This window comes from Bipolaris zeicola (assembly GCF_000523435.1).
Source record: "Bipolaris zeicola 26-R-13 unplaced genomic scaffold scaffold_94, whole genome shotgun sequence".
NCBI lineage: Eukaryota > Fungi > Ascomycota > Dothideomycetes > Pleosporales > Pleosporaceae > Bipolaris > Bipolaris zeicola.
The window spans coordinates 79,521-95,422 of record NW_006912143.1 but is presented as its reverse complement, the minus strand read 5'-3'; the positions used below and the strand labels follow the sequence as shown (position 1 = coordinate 95,422).

The 15,902-nt window shown below is 53.9% G+C and overlaps 7 protein-coding genes across 7 annotated transcripts; 2 read left to right on the top strand and 5 right to left on the bottom strand.

Annotated features, from left to right (window-relative positions):
- Positions 1–138: 138 nt before the first annotated feature.
- Positions 139–1,840, bottom strand: COCCADRAFT_5803 (uncharacterized protein; the record flags this gene model as incomplete). The annotated part of the gene is made up of 4 exons (XM_007714968.1): positions 139–1,045; positions 1,188–1,476; positions 1,531–1,548; positions 1,600–1,840. 4 exons carry the CDS (start codon positions 1,838–1,840, stop codon positions 139–141), a joined length of 1,455 nt encoding a protein of 484 aa, XP_007713158.1.
- Positions 1,841–2,365: 525 nt separating this feature from the next.
- On the bottom strand, positions 2,366–2,678 carry COCCADRAFT_5802 (uncharacterized protein; the record flags this gene model as incomplete). The annotated part of the gene is made up of 2 exons (XM_007714967.1): positions 2,366–2,586; positions 2,645–2,678. The coding sequence occupies 2 exons, from the start codon at positions 2,676–2,678 to the stop codon at positions 2,366–2,368; spliced, it is 255 nt and encodes an 84-aa protein (XP_007713157.1).
- Positions 2,679–3,098: 420 nt separating this feature from the next.
- COCCADRAFT_98456 (uncharacterized protein) lies at positions 3,099–5,274 on the top strand (the record flags this gene model as incomplete). Its single annotated transcript, XM_007715007.1, has 3 exons — positions 3,099–3,290; positions 3,348–4,530; positions 4,574–5,274. 3 exons carry the CDS (start codon positions 3,099–3,101, stop codon positions 5,272–5,274), a joined length of 2,076 nt encoding a protein of 691 aa, XP_007713197.1.
- Positions 5,275–5,913: 639 nt separating this feature from the next.
- On the top strand, positions 5,914–7,509 carry COCCADRAFT_98480 (uncharacterized protein; the record flags this gene model as incomplete). The annotated part of the gene is made up of 1 exon (XM_007715006.1): positions 5,914–7,509. One exon carries the CDS (start codon positions 5,914–5,916, stop codon positions 7,507–7,509), a length of 1,596 nt encoding a protein of 531 aa, XP_007713196.1.
- A 338-nt stretch (positions 7,510–7,847) lies between these two features.
- On the bottom strand, positions 7,848–7,997 carry COCCADRAFT_98465 (uncharacterized protein; the record flags this gene model as incomplete). Its single annotated transcript, XM_007715005.1, has 1 exon — positions 7,848–7,997. The coding sequence occupies one exon, from the start codon at positions 7,995–7,997 to the stop codon at positions 7,848–7,850; it is 150 nt and encodes a 49-aa protein (XP_007713195.1).
- Positions 7,998–8,759: 762 nt separating this feature from the next.
- On the bottom strand, positions 8,760–9,872 carry COCCADRAFT_98519 (uncharacterized protein; the record flags this gene model as incomplete). Its single annotated transcript, XM_007715004.1, has 2 exons — positions 8,760–9,329; positions 9,405–9,872. 2 exons carry the CDS (start codon positions 9,870–9,872, stop codon positions 8,760–8,762), a joined length of 1,038 nt encoding a protein of 345 aa, XP_007713194.1.
- A 2,161-nt stretch (positions 9,873–12,033) lies between these two features.
- Positions 12,034–15,258, bottom strand: COCCADRAFT_98450 (uncharacterized protein; the record flags this gene model as incomplete). The annotated part of the gene is made up of 3 exons (XM_007715003.1): positions 12,034–14,813; positions 14,863–15,018; positions 15,096–15,258. The coding sequence occupies 3 exons, from the start codon at positions 15,256–15,258 to the stop codon at positions 12,034–12,036; spliced, it is 3,099 nt and encodes a 1,032-aa protein (XP_007713193.1).
- Between the last annotated feature and the right edge of the window lie 644 nt (positions 15,259–15,902).

The window sequence follows — 15,902 nt, the reverse complement described above, 5'->3', positions numbered from 1 at the left end:
CTTGAAGTTGACGCGCTAGTGTAAAGTGGCCGACTCGCTTGGGTGGCCGACTCGCTTGTGAACCACGTTATCAAACATCTATACAATAAGTGGAGAAGCCAAAAGAATACCTAAAACCCCCACTCTACAGCTCTCAGTTCACCCCGCCGGTCCTTCCAATGTATTCCGTCGACTAGGCACCCTCGGGTCCCTCTTCCCCATCGTAACCTCAAGCGCCTGAATCAAGCCTCTTTCATCGTACCTAACGAACCCCTCGCCCTCGTTTCTCCTCCCATACACGCGAATAGCCTCGATACCAATCCTCCTAAGTTCATCTTTGTCAACAGCCGGCGTCCCCGGCCCCTGCAAATGAATAACATGCGTGACGTAATTCTTGTACTTTGCCTTGTCAAGTGGCTCAAACACGCCTTTTGATTCCTCGCCTGCCTTGGCGATGGCTGCTACAAAGTCCAGCGCTGTGTATGGATTCGAACATGGCCCTGTTTCGCGATCAATGGTCGAGTTGAGGATGAGAATTTTGTAGCGGATAGAGGAGTTGCTAATGGCTTCGCCGACTCCTTTGAGGACGAGAGAGGGGATAATGGATGTGTAGAGTGAGCCGATGCTGTATACAACGGCCTGCGCCTCCGCTAATGAATTCAGCACCATGGGGTTGGCAGAGAGACGGATTTCTTGGCCATATGGATTGATGTACCATAGCCGCTCAATCCTCGCGGGAAGTTCTTCTTCGTCGGCTTTCGAGAAGGTGATGTACTGTTTCCGAAGTGTGGGCAGAGATCCGGGTAGGTTGGCGTCTTCGATGCTGTCGTGGTGCTCTGTTTCGTCAATTTCTGTAGGTGCGCCACCGAAGACCAGGGCTGTCGAGATGGAAGGATGTGATATAGAGTTTTGACCGGTGATTACTTCTCCATTTGCTAGGCCAACAGAAATGTGATGCGTGAAGTTGGTGTTGATTGCGGGGAGGACAGACGTGTGGCTAGGTACTGAGCAGATGCTAGAGAGCAGATAAATTGCGGATTCAAATGATCCGGTAAAGAGTCGAGCACTGGGTAGAATTAGCACTATTGAAATATCATGAGTAGCGATCGTTGAAAGGCCCATGTGTCTACCAAAACGACAGCTCAAGAATCGAAGCATGTGCTTAAATATGCATCCTACAACATCATTCAAACAAAATAACAACTCACCCAGTCAGAAATAGATTTCCAATACTTGCGCCAGAAAAGTCGAAACTGGAGGAAGGCCGCCGTCGCTTTACGATCTCGAACGCGACAACATTCAACATGGACCGTACTAGTTCTTTCTTCGCAGTAGAAATATTGGTCCACAGTGCGTGCTCGGCCTCTACAATCTGCAGCCACTCTTCCCGGGCTAAAGATCGTTCCTTAGGCAGCCTATGGTTGAAGAACGTTTTGATAGCTGCCTTTTCGCTATCGTCGTGATCTGGATCATCTGGGATAAGACGGACGAGACGGCCTGCACTTGATTAATAAGAAAACGTTGAATTTACGAGACGAAGGCTCATCGTACTTCGTACATCGCCAATACCTTTATACGTTAGTACATTCTTTTGTTCACGATCCCGCGAGCGATGCATACCTGGGCCACCAAAGACACGGATCAGTTCCGACGAGCTTCCACCGTTATCGCTGATAGGGATGACATAACTAAGCGGGCACTTCTTGTCCTCCCGCACCGTTTTGAACACGTCGACCAAGTTATTTGCAGCGCTGCCGCCGGAAAAGACGACGATACCCTTGGCTTTGAGGTTGCCGTTCATTGTTGGCGAAGCCGGTGCTGTGTAGTCGCCATGTGGCGTGAGGAGGGTATCGGCAGTCATGGCTGAACGTATGGATATTGATATCTACGTAAGACAAGATTGACCACGCGGGTCGCGGTTCGGTGGCTTTTATGTCATGCTGGATCGTTGGCGACGGAGAGTTGTGATCCGACCCAAGATGTGGTCGTTCCTTCACCCACTCGAAGTAGAGTCACGCACTAACATCCTAGGGCGGCTTTCGGCGCGTTACTCAACTAGGCAATATCTCGCAGTTTTGAATCATGGTTGGTGAATATGGATGTTTTATATTTGTTGCATTTGCAAAATTTCAAATTTGAAGGATTTGTACAAACGAGTCTCCAGTTCGGACATGATAGAAGAGTGGTTCCAACGCACACTCTTGGCTCATCAACGCCCATGCCCGATGTTGCCTCATCACAAGTAGTGTTTGTACCGTGAGATATGACCAATACAGACGAGGCTTGTGATGAATCTTTGGACATGGATTTGGGCGAATTAGCCCTCGTCTCCGCACTACCCCTCCTCACGCTCTTTCACTGTGCCTTTACTAGCGATATGCCTCTATCAGTTTCCAGCAGCCTCCTCGCGCTCCTTCCTCCGTGCTCGTTTCTCGAGTAGGGCGTCTCGTCGATCGGCCAGGAGCCTGAATTGTCGTTGCTCCACGCCTGTGAGCCAGTAGCCGAAGCTGCCACCAACGCCGGCATAAATGGGGTAGACCCAGATCGACTCCTTATTGAAAAGCGGGCGCATCTCAATGCCCAGCTGCCATAGTCGCGCGGCAACGCCTGGTAGACGTGGTCAGTAGTGTTGGTGGTGAGTGTGCAAAGGTCGTGGAAGACGTACCGAGCCCGCCCCAGACGAGGACCTTGTGAACCATTGTGAATTGGTCTTGAACGCAGTCGTGATATCGCTATCGAAGAAGTCTGACGTGTTGTGCTGCAGCAGCAATTGGGCCAGGTGTTGCTGTCACCGCTGTATGAGGCTTCTTTGTCGCGATGCTCGATGTGAAGCTCCAGACTGCCAAGACAAGAACCACCTGCGCGGTTGCGGAGCGGAACCAACGCCCGCCGACTCCCACCCCAGCGCGACGGGTACTTTTTCGCGACTTCTCTTGATACACCACTCTGCATGCCTCATAGTGCAGCACTCCTTTACAATTCGGGGTGACGCGCCCGGTCGCAGCACTTCAAGCCTCCCTACGTCATTCGCTGCCCAACTGGCTGTTCATCCCCGTCTCCTGCATACGGCCGGTCGCACACGTCGCCAGACGACTGATCGCAACGACGAGCTACCGACCATGGCCGAAGTTGGACGCAAGCGCGCCCAAGACGGCGATGGTACTGCAAATGTGCGCAAGAAACTAAGGCCTTCGGAGCTTCCACTCTCCCAGGCGAAACGATCGGCCATCGACAGCTTGGTACACATGTTTCGCAAAAAGGGTACATACGACGACATACGGAGGGATCTTATGAAGCAATATGTATCAGGTGTATGTGAAAACCTCGCATTCAAAAGCCTAGGCTACGTACTGACACTTGTGCTCCAGCCTGCCAAAGATGAACTCCAATCCGCCCTCAAAGAACTTGTTGACCGTGAAACCGACCGTAATCCGTCATTACTATCCAAGGACCCCCGGATGGCGACCACCCTTATCGAGGGTGCGGGAGAGCGCAGTGACATCTACGCGAACATTATGAGCACTGTCAACGCCCTATTGGACCGATTGATGGAAGAACAGGGCTTGCCGAAAATGCGCGAATACCGCATTCAGGAAATTGGAGCGGAGGCGGCTGCTGAAGAGGAGAAGCGAGGCAGCAAGACCGAAGAGGAATGGGCACAAGAAGCCGAGGCTCGACGGCAAAAGCGTGAGGCTCAGAGGGAAAAGGAGCTGGAGGAGGAGCGCGAGAGGGAGCGTGCAGAGAGGGCCAAAAGGGAGGAGCGTAGGCGGCGAGAAAAGGAAGAAGACGAGGCTCGAGAGAAGGCTCGGCAGGAAGAAAAGGAGCGCAGGCGCAAGGAGCGTGAAGAGCGCGAGAAGGAAGATGAAGAGCGCCGACGAAAAGATCGAGAAAGGATTGAGAAGGAGAGGGAAGAGGAACGCCAGCGCCTTAAGAAGGAGCGGGAAGAGCACGAGAAGAGTCGAGAGGCTCGCCTCAAGAAAATTCGAGAGGAGGATGCCGAGCGGGAGCGTCGCATACAAGAGGAGCTTGACCGAGATCGTGGTGGACGCTATCGCAGTGGCCGTGGACGCAGCAGGACCCCTGACCGTGACAGAGACCGCCGAGGACGTGACAGAAGCAGGCGAAGGAGCAGGACAAGGTCAAGATCACGTGAACGTGAACGTGAACGTCGTACGTCTATCAAGCCCGAGGACATCAAGGTGGACGATGACCTGGCACTTCAGCTTTTGTTGCAAGAGAGCGAACAGATGAAGAAGTCACGGCAGCGACCCGCACTTGAACGCTCAGAATCACTTGAACCGCCTATGCGGAAAGCACATCCACCCAAGTCGCTTGTACCGCGAGATCCAGTGGCTGTTCGACTGGCGAAGCTTGACGGAAAATCCGCCTCGCCTGCACAGCGGGCCTCTAGCAAGGGCCTCAGATCTCCCATCTCGGAAACACATACTGCAGCCGCAAAGGATGAAGACACTGCAATGATGGATGCTCCACCAGCCGACGCCAAGGGTCGACGAGGAGAATTGTCTTCAAAAGCCGATAAATCACGCGCGCGTTCTAGATCACGCAGTGTTGCACGGAGCACTAGGAGGCGAAGCAGAAGTCGTTCACTGTCTCGTGGAAGCCGCTATGATCGCAGGTCTCGACGGGACGATGATAGACATTCTTACAGGCCGACACACGACGGTCGAAGGCGCGATCGCGACGAGCGTGATGATAGACGCTCGCGCCGCGACAGTCGTAGCCGGTCACGCGAGACACGTACTAACCGCCGCAAGTCGCGGTACGAGACACGCAGCCCTTCACCGAGCCGAGAAGAGAGACGTCGAGACCGCACCCGGTCTCGTTCTAGAAGCCGACGTGACCGTGATCGCGACCGCGACCGTGATCGGTCGGCCACTCGTCGACGCCGTCATTCCCGCTCTAGGAGTCCAGATAATATTGATCGATATGTACCCGGCGGTGCGGCAGCAGCAGCAGCAGCCGCCACTACCACCAGCACCCGGAAGCGAGAAGATAGCCGTGAGCGCAAGCGTGATGATAGCCGACCTCGTAGGCGTGACGATAGCCGCGATCGGCCACGGAGCTACAGGTCTCGAGACTACGATCGTTGGGATGGTGGGAGAGAACGGGGCAGTAGACGGCAAGAGTCTGACTGTTACCAACCTGGTGGCGGGGGTGGAGATAGTGATGAGAAGGAACGAGACGGCGATCGAAAGGCCAGAGAGCGGAGTAGAGAGCGGAGTAGGGAAAGAAGCCGGGATAGGAGTCGTGATAGAGACAGGCGCAGACGTGTGAGGAGTCGGACGAGAAGCCGCAGCCGAGACCGTCGGCGCTGATTGAGGGCGAGTGGTGGGCTGATGGGCTGATGGACTGATTGATTTGATTCTTTTGGGGGGAGTGTATTATAATAACTATGGGGTCGACCAAGGCAGTCTTGACGAAAGAGTTGGTTATGTCCTGCTCATTAATACCACACAGTACTGATGCGATCATGTCATGTTGTCGTTTTCACTGTTGGCAAATTATCATCCATGATACATATATAGATGGACAGATATACATATGTAGTGTTGGAGTATGTATATGTAGTAGCACCAATGTCGGGACATGGATAGGACTGACGTCGGCATGGGCAAAAGCAGGGCCACGGGTCCTGCGTGCCAAGCGGTGCTAGTCGGGGGATCCCTGCGCAGCCACTGCACGGCTGTGCAGGCGACGGAAAGACCTGGTCACGTATCTTTGTCCCATTGCGCGTGCGACGACGCCCTTGGTATTGGCTGCCTACATTCTGGCCCTCTTCCCACTTCTCTTCGCCCTTGTGCTCGCCACCCTACTCGCTACACTCGTTCACCTCTACACCAGCCTGCTACCGACCCTCTGTTCCGACCACCCACACATTGTTCTCTTCGCCCTGCAACTAGCGCCGCCGTGGTCATGTTCGCTCCCGGCAAACCCAAGATTAAGACGAGAACTGTTCTTGTCAAGAAGGCGCCCGCCCCCAGTGCAAGCCCCTCACCGTCATCACGCCCTCTAGCCTCACGACCAGGCAATGCCTCGCGCTCTCACAGTGCATCTGGCCCGCCATCCAACCGCTACCAGTCGACGCCCCGCTCGCAAACAACCTCGAGGGAACGGGCCCCCAAGTCGGTATCCGTGTCGCGTGTCGACACCCGCAAACGTAAGGGTGCCGATACCCCCCAGTGGGCTAGCAGCGATGAGTCGAGCGAAGATGATGACAGTGATCGCTTGGGTGTCAAGCGCCGCCGGACACGGCCAGCCAGCAGCAGCATCGAGCCCATGAGTCTAAATCGCGCTCTCGAGCCGGACTTGAGCAGGCGCATACGGATACAGGAGGCTGAGAAGAGAGATGCGGCAGAGGCCGAAGAGCCTTCGAATGGTACAACAGACTCGGTCATGAGACAAGCTCAGGAGAATGCGGCGTTTAGAAAGAAAAAGGCGTCGGCAGCCAAGATATGCCTGAAACATGGTTATGAAATGACAAAAGATGATGTAGCCAAAGCATACAAATCTCCTTTTTCAGGAAGCGACAAGAAGCTTGTGGTTGAACTGCAATATCCCAGTCTCTCCCGTCCAGAAAAGTTCGAAGCTGTTGCCCGGAAAGAAGTGGACGAGGAATACAGCCCGCTGGACGACATTTATTTCAGTATCGAGGAAATCATACAGCACTACCTCCCATCAGATCTGTCTGCAGAGCTGTCATCCGACGCACTAGGCACAGTCCGGCTCCTCAAGAGAGCGGTAACTAAAGACGACCCGGAACTCTTCAAACAAGAACTCTCCAAATTCAACAAGCTGATCAAGGACCGCTACAGCGATGGTACCATACCCCGCATCCTCGATGATATGCACGCCATCCCCCTCAGCCTGGTCAAGCGCATCACGGCCCAAAGCTACAACCGCATCGTGTCCCCGCACGCCCACCGCCTCCGCAAGGTCGCCGGTAAAGAAACCACCTACGGCGAGCTCCTCACGCCGTTTGTCCACAAAATCTTTGCGCAAACGGGACTCAACTCATCGCACATCTTCGTCGACCTCGGCTCCGGCGTCGGCAACGTGGTCCTGCAATCCGCCCTCCAAACCGGCGCCGAATCCTGGGGCATTGAAAAGATGAAGCTCGCCGCCTCGCTCGGCTCCGAACAAGCGGCCGAACTCAAGGCCCGCTCGAGACTCTGGAACATTGCGCTCGGTCCCATTGAGCTTATCCACGGCGACTTTCTCGAGTCGCCTGAAATCGACAATGTACTTCGCAAAGCGGATGTCGTACTCGTTAACAATAAAGTCTTTGGCGAGACGCTGAATAATCTGCTCCTACAAAAGTTCTTGGATCTGAAGCAAGGGTGCAAAGTCGTTAGTCTTGAGAGCTTTGGTGGTGGTGCCGCAAAACAGGGGGTTAGGAATGAACAGAGTATTGCGGGGCTGTTTGATGAAGAGAGGTATGAGTCGGGCACTAATAGTGTGAGTTGGGCGGGTGAGAGTGTCGAGTATTTTATTGCGACAAAGGCAAGGTGAGTGTGCGTGAGGAGTAGGGGTAGGGGTAGGGAGGAGAACTTGGGGCTTTTCTTTCCTCCCCTTCCTTTTTTTTGTTTGTGGTAAGTGATATGAGTATATCTTCTTCTTTTTTTCCTCTTCCTTCTTCTTGTAGTCGTTCGTTGTCGTTTACTCTTCTTTTCTGTATCATAAGCGGGTGGGGGGGGAGGCGGGGGAAAGGGAGGCTGGTTTTTTTTGTTGAATCTATGGTTTACATGTCTATGGTTTACCTACTTACAGAGAACCTTTTTTTTCTTGGGTAACTGGTGGATGTTGTTTTGTTTTCTTCCTATTTGATCTAGAAAAGGGGTTATCTAGGGTTATAGGGGGGGTTCTCTTCGATGTATAAGCTGTTGACTTTGGGCTAAAGGGAGAGAGAGAGAGAGAGAGAGAGGGAAGTGGAGCGAAGAAACCGGCAAAGAGGAGAGGAAAAGAGAGAAAGGAAAAAACGCATTTGGATGGTTTATCATCATCGGCATAGAAGGCAGTAACATCTTTTTTTTGGTGGCGTTTTTTTTTGATTGGAAATACCAATACCCCTTCCCTTGTTGTTTGCTTGGTTTCCTTGTCATTTTTTGGTAGGTGTGTAGATGGAGAAGATGAAGAGTATATATACACACAAAAAAACAAAAATAAAATAAGGTATCCTAACCGCTATTAAGATCGATATACATAGACGGTGCGGGTTGATTTTTGCTTTTTGTTCACGATGGAGAAAAGGAAGTAATGCCAAGTGTATGTGTAGGTTATGTGTATATATTCCATCTACAAAGAAGTACCCGTTATTACTTTTTTCTTTTTTTCCCTTCCCATTTTGCACACCCCCACCTTTTCCCATTCCATATGTATATCCCGCCTTGGAAACTCGACCCACTCTCCACTTCGATGCATCCTCCCATGCATCATATCCACCATTTAGCTTCCATTACACGCAGCGAACCACAAATACCAAGCAAACCATTGCATTATCTATTAAACAGAAAAAATGAGTGTCGTATATACACGTATAAACATGTAGATGTAGTAGGGGGTATCAAAGGAATGGACAGCCGAACAAGCGTATGGTAAAAGAACCTGAAAGGAAATTCGTGTTCGCGTTTGTATGAAGAAGAGAAGAGGAAAAGATCAGGAAAAGAAAAAAGATATGTACAATCTGAAGAACCATCAGCAGCCCCATTTTTTTTTTCTAACGATCCGAATTTTGTAATTGCGACAACTTTTGTTTTCCTCTCTTAGAAGAAAAAGGCTAGGGCACCAAGACCAACAGCAGCGTATTGGGCTCCATTGGCGACAGCGGCACCAGTTTGCAGCGAAGGCTTGTCGTTTCCGGGAGCATTGGGGCTATTGGCAGCGCCAGTAGCTTGCACTGGGTCGACAAAGGCATACGTCGTCATTGTGCTCTGGCGGCCCTGTGCATCAGTCGTGGTGATCAGCTTGATGCTGCTAACCAGACCGCCGCCAGGTGTGAGTGTTGTCAGAACAATAGAGCCGCGTGAGTCAGTTGTTGACGTCACTTGGCCTGCTGTTGGCGCAAAGTTGACCGCCGAAGTGGTGACGGTTGTACGGCCGGCTCGGTCCGTAGTTGTCTTGACGACGGCAGGTCGGTTCTCGGTCTCTGTTACTGTGCTGCCCGCTATATTGGTGCGCACAACAGTCACGGCGACGGAGGCGGTAACTTCACTAAGGACCTCGGTGGTCTGCACAATCGTCTTGCCATCCTTGGTTACTGTGTTTTCGACAGGAATAATGGCAGGCCGCTCTTGAGTCGTGGTTGAAACGGCGGTTGTAGTTTGCTGCTGAGTCTGCGTCTGTGTCTGGGTTTGACTCTGTGTCTGTGTCTGTGTTTGGGTTTGCGTCTGAGTTTGCGTCTGGGTCACAGTATCGGCGGAGGCCTCACTGCTTCCAGGCGGTGGTGGTGGTGGCGCAGCAGAGCTGGTTTCAGGTTGCAAGTTGTCGCTCGTTGTTGGCACAGGAGTGGAGTTCTGGATTGACTCGGGTGGGTTGCTAGCGGTAGTGGCGCTATTGGTGCCGTTTGAAGGCGTCTGCCTCTTGCGCAAGTCATTGACGGCATCGACGATAAGCTTAGAAGCAAGCGCCGGGTTGTTGCTGTGGATGTTTTCGACTCCCCGATGGTGCGACTCGAAGATGCCATTCTTAAAGTCCTTGAGATTGCTCAGTGCTGCATGCAAGGATTCTTCCGGCAGCGCATTCAGGAGGTCCTGGAAAGCTTCCTGTGCGGTTGCATAGATGGTCTTTGGGTGGTCTGCAACATCCTTGGGCTCCGCAGCTGCAATCGCGCTGAACAAGGGAAGTGCCATGACGGCAACCTGGCAGAAGGAACGCATGGTGGTGACGTGCAAAGCAGGCGATATCGGTTAAGCGAAGTCAAGAGAAGGCGGATTTGCCTCTTTTAAAGGGAAGAAATGTCAGGAGCTGCGCAGTTCGTGTCAGCAGAGCGCCATGATGTGGTTAAGCCCCGGGAGCGGTAACAAAGGGAACGAGGCGGAACAGATAGACTTTAGCGAGTCGTGGTCGCCATGAAGGCAGTGCTCAGGACGTGCTTACACAATTTCAGTGGGTTCCCGTGTGGCTGGGTTACCAGTGCCCCGACGGCGTGAAGCCAACAAAGAATTTTGTTGCTTTGCTTGTTGCGTATTATTTCTCTGGTGCACTCGATGACGTTTCTGGCTTTCCTTTTATCGCAAGCAAGCGAGCAGAAAAGTTGAACGAAACGAAGGTGTCGTTTGTGAATGGGTAAGTGAGAGTGAGAGTGAGAGATAGTAGTTAGTAGTAGCTGTTGTTGTTAAAGTCAGAGTCGGGCCGATGGACAGCGAGTGTAATGTGTATGTAGTAAGTAGGAGGAATTAATTAATTTGGAGCGAAAGGAGTGGGAAGGAGCAGCAGGCAGATCGGACCTTAAGGCAGAAGGTGGAGTCGTTGCTGATACATGGCACTAGCTGTGACCTGGACAGAAACGCGAGCTTGCCAGGCCCGCTTTGCCTGCCTTTCGCCTCCCAATGCCACTAAAGCACACGCTGTCCCGACTATCCCGTGCACCCTCAACCATGCCCATGGCCGGCCCTGCAGTCATCCTTCCACACCCCCGTCGCGCTTCCCAATCGCTCATCCGCATTGATGCTCTTCAGGCCTGTCTTCTCCGGACAACGGTTACTTGATCAGCACACATGAGGCCATTGTCCGGCGCGCAAAAACAGGTAATTCACATATACGCCCAGCGCGTGAAACAAGGCGAGAAGCAAAGCTGGCACATAAACTTCGGGGGTAGGGTATATTATGTGACAAGACAACATCAGACGAGTCGTCGGGGTGCCGCCTTTTTGGTTTGACGCCTCCAGCACGTCATTTGTTTGAAAGGGAGGCCCCTCTTCCCGCCGAGGCATCATGTCCCTAGTTGCGAGCGCGCGATGAAACCACCGCGTGTGTGTGTGTGCTGCTGCTGAGCCAAGTTGACGTCGTTCAACTCCACTCTAGACAGCACACAGCCACCGCATTTGCCCGTACACACCGGCCTTCTGCTGTCTCCTCCGTATCCCTCAGCCCACATGGCGTCCCCAACCAATCCTGGTCCGCGGCCTAGTCCGCCCTTGCCCAATCACCGTCGTAAGCGTCCTAAAAATAGTCACCTTCCTACTTCAACCTCCATCATGCTCAGAGGTCCAAGTACTGTAACTCACCTACCGTTCGCCTACGCATCCCTACACGATAGACGATGCACATGGCTAGACAAGAAACCCCACCACTCAGACCCCCTCGCTTCTTCCCCGCTCGGCTCTAGACCTCTGCATTTCCTGTTCGTCGCCACCACACTAGATGCATGCCCCTCTCCTGTTGGCTCTTGTCGCAGTGTGTGTGTGTACATACGGGATGCACAGGGGCAGGGGGGCTGCTTATCATCTTTAGTGTACCGTACTATACATCTGCATATACGTAGCAGTACCACGTGCCGATAGTTGTAATGCTACCAATCCACTCATATGGCCACAAACAACGCACATGTGCAATCACCAACTTCGTTCATCAACTGCTTCGCTTCTCCCTGCATTCATATAGATTGATGCGAATCCTTTTGACCCCCCGACTAATCATTCCATTGCACCTCGCCCGGTGTACAGGCCAAGTACCACAACACACCTCGCCCTTGCAACACGCGTCAAGCCCCTTGACCTTGTAAAACAAGTGCAATTCAACAACTAGAAAGGAAACCCCTCTCCAAATAAAAGCTACCATTCCCCTCCACATTTTGACTGACCCTACTACCTACACACCCCCTCTCCCTATCCCTTCTTCTTACAACAAAAGCGAGACGAGGCCAATCCTCCAGTCCCTATACACACACACGCATTTACATACCAACAGTTTGGCCAAAGCACAGCCTTGGCCTAAACGGAAAAAATGAAACAGGCCATGCCGTAGCATGAGGATATATATGGCTGGTATAGACACGCTTCCGCCATGCATTATACAACTCAACAAATGATTACTCCCTCATGAAGCTGGTGGACTTGCTGCTGCTGGTGACTGTGCATTCTCAGTCACCGGCGCTCCAGAGTTTGCGTCCGCATTCATTGCCTGTGGCGTGATGGTGACTGTTGACCCCGATGAAGCATGCATGGGTCCAGAAGGTATCGGCTTTGGTTCACTAGCCGGTGGAGCTGCAGCTGCAGCTTCTGACTGTACCGGCGCATCCGCCTTAGCTTCAGGCACACTTTCTGCAGTCGTCATGGATGATGCAGCAGCCCCTGGCAGCGATTGAGGTACCGTTGCAGCAACTGGTGACAGCGGACTTCTTTCCGGCGACCGCGCTATCGAAATAGGTTCTGTCAACGCCGCGGGAAGGTTTGTCCTGAGCGCCATTGAGTTGCTCACTCGCTTAGGGCTCGATGTATTAGCAGCCGCTGGCGGCGGCGAGGGGCTGGGGCCAGTGGGCGTGACATCATTCGACTTGTCCGCTTTAGGCTGCGGCTCTTCCGTAGCGTGCGGTATATCTGATCGTCTGCCGCGACCAGCAATGTTTTCACTTTGCTGCGCCAGGTTCTGCGGCAGAGGCCCATAGTTTGAGCTTCCCGGCGGACTCTTGGCCCTTTCTCTCTTGTCTACACGATCTCTGTGATCCTGCCTCCGCTTGTGGAACCAATCAAAAGCCCCCTTCTTTTCACTCTTGTCGTGGTCTGGCGGGCTGCCAACTACAGACCCTTCTGACCCAGGTACATGTTCATACTGACCACTTCGGCGCCCGTTGCCTGTCCATCCCGAACTGCTAGCAAACGAACTCATGCTCTTGTCCGCGCCAATCACGGACCCTCGCAGGTCAGTCTGGCTCGCTGTAGGCGTTGCCTTGCTCTCCCCGCGCCGGTGATGGCCCTTCCAGAAGCTACGCTTCTCTTCTTTCGGCGCATCGTCACCCAACTCGGTTTCCGAGTATTCGGTCGCGGTCGAGTGTGACCTAAAGGAAGCAGAAGGCGACATGCTGGGCTTCAGAGTGTTGCCTGAAGCCTTCGACGAGTTTGTGTCGTGAACGGCTTCCTTAGAGCTGTTAGAGTGCGACTGACCTTGTGCAAACGCAGGCTGGGGTGGATGTAATGGTGAGGGAGGGCCATGGCCTGATTGAGACCCTCCAAAACCAGCCTCGCTACCACCAAGAGAATGTGTAGAACTGTGAGTACTTTGGCTCACCGTATTTGGCAATCTCTTCTTCTGGAGCTTGTTGGGCTTCCGGCAATCCTTCCCATCATCAGATTTACCAGTGGGTGAGGCACCTACTTTTGACAGAATTTGGGTAAATGTGCGCACAGCTGGCGTCATTTCGACTGGGGGTCCGGAATCGACAGGCCCTTCGAGAAATTCCGAACGTTCGCGCGTAGGTGTATGATGTGGACTGCGTTGGGGACTACGAAGGCCATTGCTAGGTGTGGTAGACCGTGGAGGCAAGAGAGACTGTGCAGCCTGTGCAGTGACATTGGGTGTAGTGGGCTGGCTTGGTGGGATAACGCCAGGCGATGCAAGCGGGAAGGCACCAGGAATATTTTGAAATCCATGGCTGGTTGGAGGCATGCTTCGTCGGTTGAGTGCAGTGGACGGCGTAAGATTGTTAGGTCCAGAAGCAACTTCGAATGGCTTCGGCATCTCTATCTTGTTTGGAGGTACAGTCTGCGCTCGTTTGGGCACTGTCACTTCAGGTTCAGGGGGTTGTGTTGCTACAGCTTGTTCTACCGCAGGTGCCGCAGGTGCCGCAGGTGCAGCAGGTGCAGTGCTCTGTAAAGCCTCAGGTTGTTGTGGATGTTGCTGAACCTCTGGTTTCGCATGAGCATGGGTCATCGGGGCATTTGCGGTCTCTGGCGCTAAAAGCTCGCTCTTGACCTCTTCCACTGTAGAAGTAGTTTGCTTCGATGGAGGGAAGCGCGGGCTGCCAATCGCTGGGGTGCGCTTCGAGGGTAGTGTATTGCTTCGGTGCACTCCTGAGGTGGTCGGTGAAGCAAATGCTGGAGTTATTGGACTAGGGACAGCCCCGGAATGACGAGAGCGCTTCGAAGATGTTGATACATTTCTCCGAACTCCACCTTGCATGCGCAGACTTTCTGCACCAGCACTGGAAGTCGTCGAAGCTGAGCGCCCAATACCGGTGCTGTTGCGGCCAGGAGTGGTTGGTGTTCTGGCCTGGGGGGTAGATGGCCCGCTTTCAATGCGCTGGACTGTACCCTCGTCGACAGCCGTGCCCTCCATACCAATCAAGAAGTGATCCTGGTTGTCGATGAGAAAGATCAGCACGTCTTGGCTGAGGCGGTAGTCTTGCGGCGACATGTCGTGCTGGGGATGGGATAATAGTCCCGGCTGGAAGATGGCAGCAAGATTCGACGTCGTCATCTTGTTGACATCGGCTTTGGCGGCAAAAACCGCAAGAAGATCCAAAATATATAACAACAGCTGCCTATTCAGGGACGGCAGGGCCTTGATTTGGTGTTGATATATGCGCACAGCGGCGTCTGGGTCAAAGCCTCCGATGGATGGGGCCTGACCTTCGCAGGGACCGACAGCTTCGGCCTGGTGGCCCTTGAGGGGGTCCCTAAAAGGATCATAGTGCTGCAAGGGGATTATAGGCTCTGGCAGGTTGTTGAAGTAGCGGCGCAAAATGTTTGCGGCATCGTGAACCGTGTAGCCGGACCAGTCGAGGCCCTTTCCATATCTTGGCGGCGTGTCAAAAGCCGTTTTGAGTTCCTTGATCCTCTTTTCCGAGCCGGCCAGCCGAAAGATGCCTTCCACGTCGGTTGCTGTGCGCGGGTTAACAGCTGGTGGCAGAAGTGCTTTGGCTTGACTGACCCTTTTCCTTCAAGAAGACACCGCACTTTGCGACGACAATGGGGACATAGCCATAGATATAGCTCTCGCCGTGCTCGTTGAAGAGCGAGATTGCGACATTGGCATAGGGGATGCTCTGGATGAGGGGAACGCCAAAGATGCCGGGGAGGGCTTGATCTAAGTATGCGCGCAAGACAGTCAGTGATTGCGCGCGGGAAACAAAGCGGGCGACTGCGGCGGCGGCGGCAGCGTACCTTTGTCGTCGTCCTTCTTCGCGGGGCGCTTGCTAAACTGCCTCCACCACGAGGTCAAATCCCGCTTGGACGAGGCGGGCTCGGGAGTGACCAACGGGGCGGGCTGGGGCTCCCCATTGCGCACGCGCGGAGTCTGGGGATTGGTGTGCGTGCCTGCGGGCATGGCAAGCGCGGAGGGGAGGGGTTCCGAAGAGCGATGGCTGCTCTCCAGAGCAAAAAGAAGATGAGCAACGGGCGGGCAGTCGTCGATCGCAGGCGGTGGTGCTGTGGAGTTGGCTCTTGTTCCAGGCACAGGTGGACCCCGAGTGGGCAGGCAAGGCGGCAGCTATCTGGGGGGGCCGCTACGTGACGTCGGCTTCTAGTAGCGAGGGATGCGCAAGAGCTGCCAACGGGCGTCCGTCTCGTATTCCGCGACCGCTCTTCGCTCAGTCAGGCGGCGCACAACAGGACGAGGCGGGAGGTCACGATGCTCGGGCGTGCGGGCGGGTGGATGGGTGAGGGAGCGGGCGAGAGGTGAGCGAGAGGTGAGCGAGAGGTGAGCGAGAGGTGAGCGAGAGGGAGCGAGAGTAGCGAGCCAGCCAGCAAGCGACGCGACTCGACTCTGGTCTGGTCTGGTCTGGGGGGGTGCAGAGCGAGAGGGGTGGGCAGCAAATTGGTGAGGGCGGGCGGTTAGGGGTGGGCACAGATGCGCAGCTTGCGTGTCCAAAGGCGCTTTTCAAGGCATGTGTGGGCGCAGAGAAGGCGACGCTGAAACTGGGGCTCGGAGCGACAAAGAGAGCATGCATGCAGGGCTGCTGGCTTGCGTAG